The sequence below is a fragment of the Mustela lutreola genome, chromosome 8, assembly GCF_030435805.1.
Source record: "Mustela lutreola isolate mMusLut2 chromosome 8, mMusLut2.pri, whole genome shotgun sequence".
NCBI classification, from domain to species: Eukaryota; Metazoa; Chordata; class Mammalia; order Carnivora; family Mustelidae; genus Mustela; species Mustela lutreola.
In genome coordinates this window covers 75,252,151-75,268,926 of record NC_081297.1, presented here as the reverse complement: position 1 = coordinate 75,268,926, position 16,776 = coordinate 75,252,151, and the positions used below count along the sequence as shown (strand labels likewise).

At 35.8% G+C, this 16,776-nt stretch overlaps 1 protein-coding gene across 1 annotated transcript in view; it reads right to left on the bottom strand.

Annotated features, from left to right (window-relative positions):
• The window catches only part of CPNE8 (copine 8), a 215,605-nt gene that overhangs the window by 110,157 nt on the left and 88,672 nt on the right, over window positions 1-16,776 (bottom strand). The window contains exon 7 of the mRNA XM_059185658.1: window positions 95-158. Within this exon, the coding sequence (XP_059041641.1) occupies window positions 95-158 (64 nt within the window). The remainder of the gene's footprint in view (window positions 1-94; window positions 159-16,776) is intronic.

Sequence of the window (16,776 nt, the reverse complement as noted above, 5' to 3'; positions counted from 1 at the left end):
AAATTACTCAAGAATCAATCATTTAAGAATAGTTTCAGAAATATCTTTTTAAAAGGTTGGAAATACTTTTCAAATCAAAGAAATATTTACTTACCCTACAACAGTTTAACTCCTCTGCTGTAAGTATGATCGTACCACATTTCCTCCCTGGAATTCCTCTATAATAAAAATATATTAATATATATTAATAATTTATATGAATATTTATAATATAAACTAGTATTATACATTTCATTTTTATGGAACCAAATAAAGAGCATACTGCTATTTGGTGGGTTCTTTCCTAACAAAATATATTCCTAGTTTCAACCTTGAGTTTATCCTATGGACCCACATTTCCTAATAAAGTTAAACTTTGATAATTTTCAACATGTCAGACCTCTGTCCAAGAACTGTCAAGAGCTTCATATTGTTTAACATATGTAATGTGTATAATATTATATAATATCTATAATATAATAAAATTTTCTCCATGGGTTCTAAAATTTCCATTATGTGATTAAAACCCATTCCTAATCTTGGTTTCCAACAGTTCTTTCTCCTTTCATCAACATGGTTACTTATTTGTGCTTATTTCTTTTTTGTGGCCATTCCCATTCACTGATATACCTCAGCACACTAACTGTTCCCTATCTCACCTCAAACCTTCCATATCTCCAGATAACATTCCATTTGTTCCAAGAAACTTCATCCTGGTCAACCTCATGTAAAGTTCAGACTTCACTGCATTCTTATGACACTAAGCATGTAATTACCCCTAACTTGTTATAATCACATATTTTTTCCCTTTCTTTTTTCAAGTTGATTATAACCTCTGTAAAGGTAAAATTCACAACATAGACCTCTTGTGAGCCAACAGAGTTAAATATCTACACACAGCAGGTGCTCCAAATATAATGAAAATATATAATACATAAGAAAAAATTGAAGAAAGTAAAACTCCCACACATTCTTCTTTTTACATGTGTTTGGTGTACTTATGCTCATAGAGTATCCAACTGACACCAAGGGCGAAGTCCACCAGGAAAATACAAAGTTTATGTATATGGTTCCCAGCTTTACATGAAGGACTACAGAGACAAGTCCATGAGAATCTTCCAAAGAAAATCCCAATGCTCTCACAGTAAACGTCATGCTTCTTTTTTCCTGTTTTAAGTCCCAATTCACAGATCCTTCAGTTCATCCTGAGAGCTACAAATTGTGGAATTAGAGCCCAACAAGTGCGTTTGTCCTCAAAAATATAACTCATTTCTGACAATCTATGTCAGTGTGCATGCATCAAAACATAACCCCTATTCTCCATGGGTAAAGGGACTGGACTCTTTAGCTATCATGACTGGGAAGAAGGTAAAAGAATGAAAAATTAAAATATCTGAGCTATAAATGTATCAATGTAAAATTATAATTATTGTAAAACTCCACAATCCTTTCTTTCTTTCTATTATAATATTTTCTTCTGAAGAGCACCATTGGGACTTGAGATAAAAATGTCATCTCATAGCTTATGCAGGAAACTTCCTAAAACAAAGTTTTGTTTTCTATGTATTTTTGCTCCCTGCTAGGGTAACCGTACATGTCAGAATCTTCTATTTTCTCTAGGTCTTTACAACTAAAAGGCCAAGTAATTTATCCTTGCATGTTTTTCTTTGGAATATTATATATATACCATTTTTGGCATCCTTGCAGCAATCTTAATCACTCTAATCTACCTATACCTTTTATTTTCTTCTTTCTATTTGACAATCTCAAGATTTACATTTTTAATCTTATGACAAACTAAACACCCTGACTAAACATGTACTTTCAGTACTTTAAAATGCTGAATAAAATTTGCCAAAATGTCTTAATAAATGTTCTAATTACTGGGCAACAAAGTAAGGACCAATCTAAAGCTTAAAGTGGAAAACCAGAAAGACAAGAAGGGGTAACCCTGCAGAATTTGATTTTGGGATTTTTTTTTTTTATGCCACCTTAGGACATAAAAATGAGAGACCAATAAAAGGAGGGGAGGGAGAGACTCACAAGGTAGAGAATTCAATAAATGACTAATACACAACATGAAGGTTGCGTCACAATGACTACATTACTTGATTATAGCATGAATTCGAAATAAACATTCACTTTGGTGAGACATACAAGTCATCCATGTGCTATTTACAATAAACATCAAAATTTAAGGACTTAGAAAGTTCAAAAGAAAAGAATGCAAAGATACATGAAGGGGGAAAAAACTAAACCCACTGCAAACCAGTGGACTTACAATAATAGCAAACATACAGATTTTAAATTTTAAAAGACTGCTAGAAATTTTAAAAGACTGTTTATGTAATTAAGAAAAAGTTTCAATTAATTAGGAAGATATAATCTCAGGATTCTATGCATTTGACATTATAGCTCTAAAACATAAAAAACTCACAATACTACAAAAGGATATGTGTAGCATATACTGACCATTTTAACCTGGCGAACACTACCCTGGCCAGTTAGTACAGTTAACACCACTACCTATGAGTCATGCTGATTTCATGTACCATTGATATAATGTAATGAGGATACTTCACCTTTGTGGCCTTTCCCTCCAAACCTACAACTCCAATCTAATCATGACAAAAACATTAGAAAAACAATCCCAAACTAAGGGGCATTCTACAAAATATCTGCTAATACTTCCCATAACTGTTAACGTCATCCCAAACATGGAAAGACTAAGAAATTTGTCACAAAATAAAAGATACTGAGAGACAAGATGACTAAATGCAATGTGGTATCCTGAATAGAACTGTGTAAGAAGAAAGGGTACACACTAATGGGGAAATTAAAAAAAAAAAAAAAAAAAAAAGAAAGTCTAAAATTCAAATACAGTCTGGAGTTAGTTAACTGTAATATATCAATTTTGGTTTACTAGTCGTGACAAATGTACATTGGGAATGTAAGACATTAATGTTAGGAGAAACTGGGTAAGGAATATGTAAGAGCTCCCTGTAATACCTCTGTAACTTTTCTTTAAATCTAAAGCTATTCTAAAGTAAAAAGATTATTAAAAACAATGTGAGGAAAGAAAAGACAGGCTACAGAAGTGTTTCAGGTTAAAAGACACTAAAATCAGGACAACTAAGTTCAATGTATGATTCTTGACTAAATTTTAGACTGGGGTAAAACAGCTACAATGGATATTACTGGGACAATTGTTGAAATTTTAATATGGAGTATGGATTAGATAACATCGGGGTATCATCGTGAAGTTTCCCGATTTTGATCATCAACTCCTTGGTAAGAAATACAAGCACTTGGGACAAAGTCAATATCCATTGAAAGTAAAAATTCTGGGTTAAAGGGTATCTGGGAGTTTCTGGTACTATTCTAGTCAATTTTCTGTATAACTGAAATAATCCCAAAAAAGAAAGTTACCCAAAAAAGCCAATTTTGAAAATAGTTTCACGGACTCATATTCTTCTTTTTTTTTTTTTTTTTAAGATTTATTTATTTGACAGAGAGAAATCACAAGCAGACAGAGAGGCAGCCAGAGAGAGAGAGAGAGGGAAGCAGGCTCCCTGCTGAGCAGAGAGCCCGACGCGGGACTTGATCCCAGGACCCCGAGATCATGACCTGAGCCGAAGGCAGCGGCTTAATCCACTGAGCCACCCAGGTGCCCCGACTCATATTCTTCTATTATATTTTGCAACCCATAATAAGAATAGAACTCATCACCAAGAAGCTGAAAATACATCTCAAGAGAATTATTAAAGATGAATAATTATTTCTAAAACTGACACATAAAGAATAAATGGCCTCTGGAGAGACTAGGTGGTTTAATTTTGTTTGATTTGATTTTGTGTTTTGTTGATGCAGTCAGGGTTTTGTTTGTTTTTTAATTGTTTTTTCCCTAACTGTAACATTTTCCCATTATCTCTTAATACTTCTCCATTACCTCTAGCACTGCCTTAGCTCATACCTTTACACTTTTGCTTGGATTTCTCATTTCTAACTGGCCTCAATCTAGTATTCCTTTAATTTATACCCTGTATCGATGCAAGACTGATTTGATCATGAAATCTAATCATGCAGCCTTCCATCTTCCAGATCCTATGATAATTTCAAACTGATTAAGACATAATATCCTTTATAAAATACAGCCACAGTAAAATCTCTAATTTCATCTTTTCTGCCATTTTTCAACAGAGCCATGCTTTTTCTTCCTTGAATCTAAAACAGAAGTCTCATTTCTCCCTGACTTAACCTGGAATACTCACCCTACCAACCCCTCAACCCACTTTTTTATCTCAGCAATTTCTATTCATTCTCCAAATCTTTCTTAAATTTAGGGAACTTTTACTAAAAGTTCTATGTACTATGTCATAGAATATTTACTAAAGTATTTCACATTTATTGACCAAAAATAAAATAAAGTTAGAAATTAATGATGGGGGCACCTGGGTGACTCAGTGGGTTAAGCCTCTGCCTTCAGTTCAGGTCATGATCTCAGGGTCCTGGGATCAAGTCCCGCATTGGTCTCTCTGCTCAGCAGGGAGCCTGCTTCCTCCTCTCTCTCTCTCTCTCTCTCTCTCTCTATTTGTGATCTCTCTGTGTCAAATAAATAAATAAAATATTTAAAAAAAAAGAAATTAATGATGAAAGGTAATTTTTTAAAAAGATTTTATTTATATTTATTTGAGAGAGAAAACACATGAGCAGGGAGAAAGGCAGAGAAAGAGGTAGAAGCAGACTCCCACTGAGCAGAGAGCCTGATGCCGGGCTCTGTCCCAGGACTCTGATATCATGATCTGAGCCAAAGGCAGACGCTTAACCAACTGATCCACCCGGGTACCCTGACAATATGTAATTTTTAAGACATTTCTGAAAACTCACTATTAAAAGAAGGAATAGCAGGCAAAAAAGAATACTTAGAATTGGACAATAAAAAAACAAACCTGTGGTATTCTACTAGTTTAGTATTCTGCATGCAAAAAATAAATAAATAAAAATCATATTAAACAAAAATCCAGCAGTGTGTTAATAAAATATAATGCAACAGCAATACACTAATAGTAGGACACTTGAACACTCCACTTCTGATAATGGATAGAACAACTAGGCCGACAATCAATAAAGAAATAGAGGACCTGGACAACATTACAGACCAATTGGACCTAATGTACCTAAAGGGCACACTCCATCCAATTAACAACAGAACAGACTTCTTCTCAAGTGCACATGGAACATTCTCCAGGAGAAACTAAGTATTAGGTCACAAAACAAGCCTTAACAAATTCAAGCAGCTTGAAATTATACAACATAGATTTTCTAATGACAATGGAATGAAATTAAAAAAACAGTGGAAGGAAAATTGGAATATAAACTAATATACAGAAATTAAACAACATATCCTTAAACAACTAATGGGTCAAAAAAAAAAAAAAAGTCTCGAGGGGCGCCTGGGTGGCTCAGTGGAGTAAGCCGCTGCCTTCAGTTCAGGTCATGATCTCAGTGTCCTGGGATCGAGCCCCGCATCGGGCTCTTTGCTCAGCGGGCGCCTGCTTCTCTCTCTCTCTCTCTCAATCTGCCTGACTCTCCGCCTGCTTGTGATCTCTCTGTCAAATAAATAAATAAAAATCTTTAAAAAATAAATAAATAAAATTTTTTTAAAAGTCTCTAAAGAAATTAGAAAATACCCTGAAATAATGAAAATGAAAATACAACAAACTATAATATATGGGACAGAATGAAGGCAGTGCCAAGAGGGAGTTTATAATTGTAAATGCAGGGGTGCCTGGGTGGCTCAGTGGGTTGAGCCGCTGCCTTCGGCTCGGGTCATGGTCTTGGGGTCCTGGGATCGAGTCCCACATCGGGCTCTCTGCTCGGCGGGGAGCCTGCTTCCTCCTTTCTCTCTGCCTGCCTCTCTGACTACTTGTGATCTCTGTCTGTCAAATGGATTAATAAAATCTTTAAAAATAATAATAATAATTGTAAATGCATAGATTAAAAAAAAAAAGTGAACAACATGACTTTAATCCTCAAGAACTAGAAAAACAAGAACAGAGTAAACTCCAAGGTACCAGAAGTAAGGAACTATAAAGATTAGATCAGAGATAAAGAAAATGGAGAATAGAAAAAAGACACACACACAAAAACAGCTGCTTTTTTTTTTTTGTAGTTCAATAACTCCCATCAGCTGCATCTGTTATTTCCTGTTCTGAATTTTGCTTTGTTTTTACATTTTTACTTCTATTTTTGCCTTTTTTTTTTTTTTTTTGCTTCTGTTGTTAAAGGCACATGTGGTTACAATGACCCTACTTAGATAATTCATGATAATCTTCATATCTTAAGGTCAGCTGATTAGTAATTTTAACTACATCTGCAAAATTCCTCTTGCCACATAAGTAACATGACCACAGGTGTGACACTGGACAGCAAGGTCATGGGGCCAAAATTCTCCCTTCCATACTGTAGCTACCTTATGACCCAAGAATTTCATTCCTAGGCATAGAGTAAGAAGACAAAAAATAACTTTTATATGCAAATAATTTTATATTTTATATACTATTAGGAGTCATAATTTTTATTGTAGCACTGCTTATATTAAAAAAAAAAAAAAACTAGAAGCTACAAAAAAGTCCAGTGACTTAATACTAGGTAAATCTGTTTGTAATTCACAAAACTGATATAGTAATGAAATAAATGAGTCAAGGACAGCATCATACATCCACAAATTACACAATACATAGATGGTTATCACAAACAATTTCAAGCAAAAAATCAAGTCCTAGGAAAATATACACAGTATAATTTCAGTTATATAAGTTGAAAACCTGAAAAATGAAACTTCACATTTAATGACATTATGAAGGAGTTCCTATCAGGCTTAATATTTTTTCTGAAAATTAATCTGCTTGTGCTGAGCTGAAAGTAATAAGTCATATCACTAAAGAGATATGTCTTTAGTAATTTAAAATGCTTCCTGCCTTAAGAGATCTCCTTCATCAGCCTTTCTCAATGTTTAAAATTTTTAGGATCTCTTATTCATTTTTAGACTGCTTACCTGGTGAACATTTCATTTTTCAAAGCCCAACTCAAATGCTGCTTCTCTGACTCCCATAACTAGAGTTGATTTCTTCTGTCTCTGCCTTTAGATACTCCTTCTGGGATACAATGAGACCTAGACAAAGGCACTACATCTGAAGAGTAACACAAAGCTGAGTTTACATCCCAGGTATATCAGTTAATGACTGCGACCTTGAGCAAGTTATTCAATCTTTTTGAAACTCAGTCTCCTTATCTGAGAAATCAATGTAATAACGCAATTAATATATGTGTCTAAACATAGCACAGAGCAAGTATTCAATGCATTATAGTTATGACTATGTGCTTACAGGTATTACGCACAAAAGCAGAGAGTCTCCGAAGGGGAAGGATTATGCATGGCCATCTTTCCAGGTCTGTATCTAAAGACATGTGATACTGACATTCTCTAAGCATTTGCTGAACTGCATTTCATTTGATTTAAGAGAGTTATTTCAGAAGCCCCCAGCTAAATAATATAACTGAATGTGGTTGTACAACAGACTAACAAATTAAACCAGTGGCATGCCTTCTCTTCAAACTTAGTACTGATTTGGTATTTATTCTAGCTCTTTGGTAAGTGGGGGGAAGATAACAGGATGCATCACGTTCACTGAAGGGAGAGCAGGGAAAGGGAAGGAGGTGATAAAATATGAAAAAATTGTCCATGATACAAGTGTTGGGCAGCTGAAAGGGCAGAATGGAAACTCTAAGTGTTTCACCTGTGAGGGTAATGGAATTAGGAGATAATCCTCAGTACAAATATGCCAGCTTCACAAATGGGCTATTTTGATGTTGGGTTTTTTTCCATGTATGGAGTAGTCTTTTTTTTTTTTTTTTTTTTACGATTTTATTTATTTATTTGACACACAGAGAGAGAGAGAGAGAGCACAAGCAGAGGGAGCGGCAGGCAGAGGGAGAAGGCGGCTCCATGCTGCACAAGGAGCCTGATGTGGAACTCGACCCCCGGACTCCGGGATCATGACCTGACCCAAAGGCGGACGCTTAATGGAATGAACCACCCAGGCATCCCCGTATAGACTAATCTTAACTGCGATAATAAATCCCCAAATTCAAAGGGGTTGGAGAAAGGACACAGGCTCTAATAAGAACTAGTTCCTGGGGGAAGGTGTGTAGGAAGTGTCCATAACCCCACCAGGGTAGTTCCTGGTGGGGTTATGGACACTGGGGATGGTATGTGCTATGGTGAGCGCTGTGAAGTGTGTAAACCTGGCGATTCACAGACCTGTACCCCTGGGGCTAATAATACATTATGTGTTTATAAAAAAAAAAATTTTAAAAAAAACTTGTTCCTAACTGGATAAAGGGTAAATCAATCAACACCTCTTTCCATGTTAAGCCAATATATTTCAATTGGAGCAAGAGCAACTCAAAACAAACTGAATTAACTCTTTTAAAAATTAAATTAAAAAAATTAATATAATACTTGAAGTTACCCAGTGGCACAATGAGGTATTTATGTGATATTACACTAAAATTTGGTAACACTTAAGTTATTCATCTATGAGAGTTTTGTTCACACCTGAATTGTGAGGAAGAAATGACTCAGAGCTTGGCGGGGAGGAAATTATACAAATAACTGACTGCCACTTGCCCCTGTAGTGAAATGCAAAAGATATATGATGCAGAAATAAACATGTAAAAATTCATTTGTTATTCATCAACATTAATGGTTTTAATATAGGAAGTCAACCTAACATGAAACTGTTTTCTTCTTTATTACTAGATGAGTAATTCCTTAATCCCAAAATGAATTATTCATATGATCATATTTCTTAATCTTATGGTACTAATATATGAAAATGTTAATCAAATTGGCCTCTTGACTATGAAATACTAATAAAAATAAAATTTTGCATTTCATATTATTTATAGGTCCAAAGAGCAAGATAACTATAGATAGATCATTTATTTAGCTCTGCAAAACAGAATTGCAAACAGAATCGCATTATAAACAGAGTATCATTGATTTGCTTACTTATGCAACAAATATTTGTAGTTACCTACTTACATGCAAGCCATGGCAACTAGGACTCTCTAGGGTTTTGCAGTATTATCATTGTAAAAAGATGTGTTAAGGGACACCTGGGTGGCTCAGTTGGTTGGACGACTGCCTTCGGCTCAGGTCATGATCCCAGAGTCCTGGGATCGAGTCCCGCATTGGGCTCCCAGCTCCATGGGGAGTCTGCTTCTCCCTCTGACCTTCTCCTCACACATGCTCTCTCTCACTGTCTCTCTCTCAAATAAATAAATAAAATATTAAAAAAAAAAAAGGATGTATTAAGTACTTATCCTTTTACAGACATTGTGCTATGCAGTCAAGACACAGATACAGCTGAAGTAGATATAGTCCCTAGCCTAGAGGGAGGGATTCAGTAGAAAGAAAGAGTAAAGAAGCCAGAACTGATACAGATACTGATGTAGTAACAATAAGGGGTGGTGAATATTATAAGCAGGTGGTCCAATCACAATGGGTACCAATGCAAGTCTGGCAGAGATCAGAGAGATTTCACAGAGAAGGTGACAGGAACTGTGTCCAACAAGGTGTGTACAAATTGGCAAGTGAGGCCAATTGCATAAATGCCTTCCAGACACAGGGATCAGACATAGTGAGGGAAGAATACAGTCTACTGAAGACATGCTCAGAGCATAATGTGTGTTTAGGAATATTCAAGTACATGGCTGGGTCTCAAGTGTCATTGTGGACTTGAGTTTTCTCCCCCAAAGGTTATGGGAAAGAACTGAGGAAGGGGCCGAGTTTTAGACCTAACTCCCAAAAAGGTCAGGAGGAGCTACTGTAGGCAGACGGGACAGTAGTTACAGAAATCAAGGCCAGTCAGGAAGCATTGTCCGATTAAGAAGGGCTGCGGCAAAATAGTGGAAGTGTAGATGGACAGCATGGCTGCTGAGAAAAGAAGGAGAGAAGGAGAAAGAATAAAAGGACGCCCACTGGCCTGCTTAGAAAACTGCCTAGTGGTGCTATCACAGAGAGAGGACACAGAAGGAGGAGTTCTGGTATATTAAACGATAACCTAGCTTTGGGCGCATATTAAGCTTGAGGCTTCTTGGAGACATCTGTGTTCAACAGGCAGTTGTACATGGGCATCGAGAGCCAACAAAAGAAACATGACTGATAGAAGATGTAGGCATCAGTGGTACAGAGGTGACAGCTGAAATCAGGGCCATCGAAGACATCATCCAGAGTAACATACCTGCAGGGTGTTGGTCTTAAACTTTGCTGAGTCACAGACACATGTGAGACTCTAATAAAAGCCAGAGACATTTTTAGGAGAAAAATGTTACCCAGCATTTTGTGTACAATTTGAGGTCATTCCTGGGCCTGTGAAGCAGGGTAAGAGGACTACCCAGGGAGTCACAAGGGGAAACTAGGAGAGATGGTGTCAAGAAAGCAAAGGGAGAGGAGTTTTCACAAAGCGGTCAACAGCACCAAAGAGGCCAGCTAAGATAGAAACTGCGAGTCCCTGTAGATTGGGCACAGAGGAGGTACCTGGGACCCCAAGCAAACCAGTTAAGGAGAATCATGAAGAGTGGGTTGAAGAGGTAGTGCTAGTTGAGAAGCTGTACAAGAAGAGTCTTTGAAGATTATGTGCCGTGATGGAAAGAATGGAGGCAGAGCCACAGGGCAGACAGAGGCAGAGTTGTGTATCTGAGGGCTGGCGGGGAGGATGCAGAAGTTATGAGCATGGTCTCTAAGGAAGTCTGGTTGGAGTGCAATCCAGGGCTCAGATGGAGGCAGTTGTTCAGGTAGAAAAAAGAAACATATGCTCAATCAATAGTGCTCAAACATATGCACAATCAATAGTGTGATATACAGTTCAGTTTTTCAGTAACATATGCTCAACTAAACCAAGAGGGTTAGAAGTGAACTAAATCCCTCCCTCTTCTTCAGTGAACTAAAAGCCAAAAAATGATAAAGAGGTCCGACCTGATTTTTAAAAAGCAGTTCAGCTCCCGGGCAAAATATTTGGCTTATCTAAGCCTCATTTGTTCATCTGCAAAATGTAACTGATAATCTATCTTTTGCTAGGATGAAGAAAGATAAGTGCTATAATACATGGAAAGCTTTGGGTGCAGGCTGATAGAATGTTAACTAGCAAACACAGCAACTAACGTGATTTGTGGCATTATTTTCTCTGAGAGTGAAAAGGTAAAGTTGTGAAAGAAAAAGGCTGGGAGGGAGGAGGAGAAAGGTTACTTGACAGAGGACTTGAAGCAAGTTATTTATAGCTTTTGGAAAAACTGCTAAGGAGAAAGGGAAAATGTACCCCAAAAAGTCACAAAGCACTGGAGGTTGAAGCCAGGCTGGAGGTCAGGAGTCAGTGGTGTTACTAGAACATTTGGTTCTATGACACTGAGGGGCTCAGACCACAGGGGTAGGGATGGGGAGAAGGCTGATGACATAAGACACCAGATGTTTCTTGTTAAACAAAGAAAAATCAAAACCATATAAATAGCTCGATAAATGAAAACTTTAACACAAATGTTCAAGTAGAAAGAAACATAATTTTAGTTTATTAGTTTTCTTTTGAAATCTAATTACATAAGGAAATTATGTCATTTCCAAAGGCAAAAACAAAAGATCCATGCAGGTAGTTTTTCAAAACTAATGATTCATTTAATTTAAATCTCATGCATTTATCTTTCAATGCAATATGCTTTGTCTCTAAAATATTTCACAAGATGTCATTTCTAAGATTTTACTATATCAATTATCACAAAACTTACTACTTTCACTGTTAAAATATGTCAAATTCCAGAAACTTTTAACATCTGAACAGTGTGCTCAAGAAATCCATCTGCTCCCCTGTAATTTGTTAACATTATAATTAAATTAAATGTGATCTCATTTTATACTCAGAATGCAAATGTTGACATTAAAAGAAAAGCAAGACAATCATTCTCATGGTAGAGAATCATGAGTACACAATCAACAGTGTGATATACAGTTCCATTTTTCAGTAATAAGAACAAAGTAAACTGTTCATAATGTCTGGAGACTAAGATTTTTTTAAAAGTAATTATTGATAAGAATGATGTGATCCTAGCACTTAAATATCATATATGTCAAAAATATTTTAAGCAACTACTTTACCTGGGCTGTGATAAACTAGATCTATCCATCTATCTACAGAAATATTAGGTTGCTTATGTTACTGAGAACACATTTTGCATTTGTAATGTAGTCAAATACATACGTAGCAAACATTATTATAATCTCAAATTCTGTTCCAAGCCCTGACATGCAAAAATTATAATGTGCAGGAGAGACATTTAGTGTACTTAACAAAAAAGAAAAAATTATAAATGTGACTATTATTCTGCAAAATTCAGTTCAATAAACATTTACTGAATCTTACTATTTGCAAAGCACAACAACAGGTCTCCACAATGCAGAGGATATAATGGTTTCTTTCTAAGTCCTTTTACAATTGTTAAAAGAAGAAAGGATGGAGGAAAAGCATTCAGTATCTCGACTGAATTTTAGATGGGCTGTTCAGGTGCTTTGCTCCTGCATGTCGTGGAACCCACGTATGTTGTGGTAAACAGAAGAATTAATAAGAACACGCAGGAACATCTACTGTGTATTCCTTTGATTATTTTTTAAGTGGACCTGCTTAAGAAAGGAAAATCGGGAACTTAAAAAAACAAAAATAGTATGAAAGGAAGAGGTTAAGAAACTTTAATAAAATGGTGGGGGAAGCTAACAATTCAGTTAGCTAGAAGTGGTACGTTTATACTAAAGAAATGGAACACGTCCATGAAAATAACTAAAGATCTATGTTGGAATCCAGATGTATTTGAAAATGTCAGTTAACTAAATTGTCTTCCATGTTTAGAGTCTTTCATCAGAGTTAACTCAAATCAGGAAAGGGTTAAGATTCAATCAATCTAGCTCCATAATACCTGGGAGGGTCTAATCAATACTGATATCAAAGCAGGCAGTGAGTTGCAAATATTATTGAGGTTTTTCACTTACTAGACTTTATTCTCAAAGCAGCCTATATTGCCAAGATTCTGCATTACAAGAATCTGCCTGTATCTGAAATGGCACTATGGGCCATCAAGGCTGATTATTCAGAAAGGCTTTTTAAATACATACATACTTACATACATAGATACATAGATACATCATTAAAACCGCTAAGAATATGTTTAATCGCTCCTCCCTGAACTTTGAAGGAGAAGAAAGCAGCAGAAAAGCTCATTGTTTTTTGAAATGGAAGTACACCATCCTGCATTACCCAATGGAGGAAATGACCAGAAAAGATGAGTACATGGTGCTCTTTACCTGTCAGAACTATGAATTCAGAATGATGATTTTCTAGAAGATGAGGGGGAAAAAAATCTCATGTACTTATTTACCTCTTTCTAATACTAGATATGGATTTATTTTTAAAATTCCTTCCAAAAGTCTTTCTATTTAGACCATGTTGGTTCTAGAAAATTTAACGGTACCCTTGGAGAAGAGTGCTGTCATCCTCGTTGACCACAAAGAGAGTGGGTGCACTCCCTCTAGAATGAGACCGGCTAGCACAGGAAAGCCATACTTCTCCTCACTTCCAGGGCTACCATTTTCCTTTTAGTAATCACAGGGAACAGAAGAGGTAAGAGCACACCCTACAGAAGCCTAGTGTAGTCCAAAGAGGCGAAGTCTTCATGACTCAAGGTGAAAGCAAGAAACAGAAACTTTTCTGGAGATGACCCTATGTACTTTAGCAAGAAAGTTTTACCTTGAACTGTGCTTGCATAAGACATGTGGGTAAAAGATAGTGCAGAGGAACTGCATCCTTGAAATGACCTAGGTCAAGATGGACCTCTTGAAAGCTCTTCTTATCCTCCAGAGATGTTCTTGACTTTTAAGTAAATACTTTTTTAAATGAAATAAAATTTAAAAATTAAATTTCATTCAAAGCCATATACAAATCTATTCATTTGGGAAGGCAATATAATGTTTGTCTCCTTGTCTCAGTTTCGTTCTCTGATGAATGGAGATAATTTCAATAACTATCTGCCTCATACTGGTGCTATAAAGATTAAAGAAATCATTAGGTATAAAGCAGGTATTCTGGTGACTAACACATTATAAGAATTCAGTCAAGTTAGCCACTGGAATCATTTTTTAAAAGTTCACTGCTCCCTTTCAATTGTTTTGAAGACAAACTAACTGAGGGCACATCCAGGAGCAGAGACAATCCCCAAATGTTTGTTCCAAATGTTCATCTCATCGGGGGTCAGAGCTCTACCAAGCCGCTTATTCCAAGGTTGGCCCATAGATCTTTCTTCACCTACTAGTTTGCTTAACTATAGAACTAATATTCCTAGCCTGCATCTTGAGTCCCAGAATCAGCAAATTATGCTATACCTAAGAAAGAAGAAAGGAACAATGAATTTCACTGTGGAGGAACCTATAATTTCTCTGAAAGATTTCATCCAATATAATTTCTAAACATTGTCTATATAAAGGGAAACCCTTTAGAAACTTATGTGATATTAAAACTATGTGAAACTAGGAATGTTGATTCAACAAAGGTAGGTATTATTTAATTTAGATACCATCCTGCAAAATAACACAGACCGTATCTCATCACTTCCTTCCTTCAGTTCAGATTTTCCATCAGTTTTCAATCCAACTCAATGAGGTTAGACAAACCTAAATAAAAATACTGTTGCAAATGTTTATACTTAGCAATACAAGGATAGAATGACTCATCTTTAAACACTGCTCACTTATGGAAAACCCAGAAATGGATGATCTTCCCCTTGTCAGAAAATGATAAACCTATCCATTCAGTTAGTTGTGCAAGAAATCGGAAGGTCTTCCTTGAAATCTTTTTCATCAAGACAATTCGCTTATCACTGATCCCTGTGAAATGAATCTTAAAAACATATTTTAATCAGGTTACTCCTCCTCATCTTCTTAGTCCAAATTCCAGTCTTCTCTGAACTACATTATTTCAACAGTAATTAACTTACTAATCTTTCTGTTAACTACCCACAACCATTCTGCACACAGAAGCGAAAGAACCTCTCTGAACAAAAATCGTGACTTTTCCCACTGCATTTATGCTAAAATTCCAATACTAACATGACCTATACATTCTGGTCAAAGTCAGTACTCTAATTTCCAAAGGGCTTATATCAATATGCAATTCTATTTATTTATGTGATTATTCATTTAATGAATAGATTATTAACTCCATGAGGACAGGAACAATTCTGTGTTTTCGTAATTGTATGCTTAGTCTTTAATCTTTTCTGCTCCATTATGGAGTCTCAGTAAAGATTTGTGGACTAAATGAATTAAAAGAAGAAAGAAAAAAGAATCCCTAAGACCTCTACTACACAGAAGTTGTGTCTAATAGAAAAATAAGCAAATCCAGTCGATAAATGTACTCTACAGAATAAGCACTGACATAAAATCAGAACGACAGATCAACCATTCTGGGGCTTATCTCTGATGATGATATTAAGGACTATTTTGAGAAAAAATGTATTTATCTTATCCATATCTCTCCTGACTGGCCATATCCTTTGCAAGCCTATTTATCCAGATTAGTCTTTACCTATATAAAGGTATGTTTATATGTCTTTACCTATAACACTGGAATTTTTGAGTAGAGCAGAGAATTGTGAGAACTTGTAGCTATATACAGTCTGCTGTTTTGGGTTAAACAATTACATCTCTGCAGATTTTTCCAGAGCATGAGCTCAGATCCACAAATGAATGTAAGAAAGTGGACCGGCTGAGCATTTACTAAGTTTCTGTTATACAGAAGACTCATAATCTTGTACAAGATATATAAGGAAATGTACTAAAACTGCTCTACTTTTGGTCTTTAAACACACAATTTTTCATATGAACTCTCCCAGAGGTTGGTAAGTGCTGTACACCAAACCCATGAAGCATTCAACATCTCTCTAAGATGCAATCAGTGGTTCAATTTTTAACGTGTTGCAAGCATATAAAAATTACTAATATGTATACACATCAGTGGAATCTTCGTAAATGAGAGAAAAATGATGTTTAATTGATATTGTACTCTAGATTACATTTTGCAATTACATATGAACATGGGCAATGCTCTAAAAACTCTGGACATTTCCAGCAAAATAACACTATCCTATAAAAACCCAAACTAATATAAAGCAGAAATTTAATTCCCCCACAATTTGACTTTTCAGCTCTATACAGAGAACAGACAAAATCATTTTTAATATTTATAATAGGATGACATTTAACAATTTATATAAATGCAATCAAGTTTGGGTCAAAATTGTCCTTTATCTGATCTTGCTAAATGCTTCTATAAGGAAAATAAATTCACAGCAAAAAGACAGAAAATAGGAAAGAAGAAAGGAAAGGAAGGAAAAAAGAGAGGGAGGGAGAGATTATTCAGTGATTCAATTTAAGAAGTCTTTCCTAAAAGACACTGGTTTTTTTAGTAACAACAATAATAACCACAGTTTGGGTGATTATTAAATTCTGGTGTCCTCCATGACAAAAATACTATATAAGGCATTTCTATTTCTTACAACAACTCTCTCAAAAGTATATTATCTATATTTCAGATGAGGAAACTAGAGTTCAGGAATTTAAGCCATTTGCTCAAATTCTTTACCCAATAAACTGTGATCCCAGATTTGACTGCCCTCAAAGCCCACGTACTGTCAGCTCTG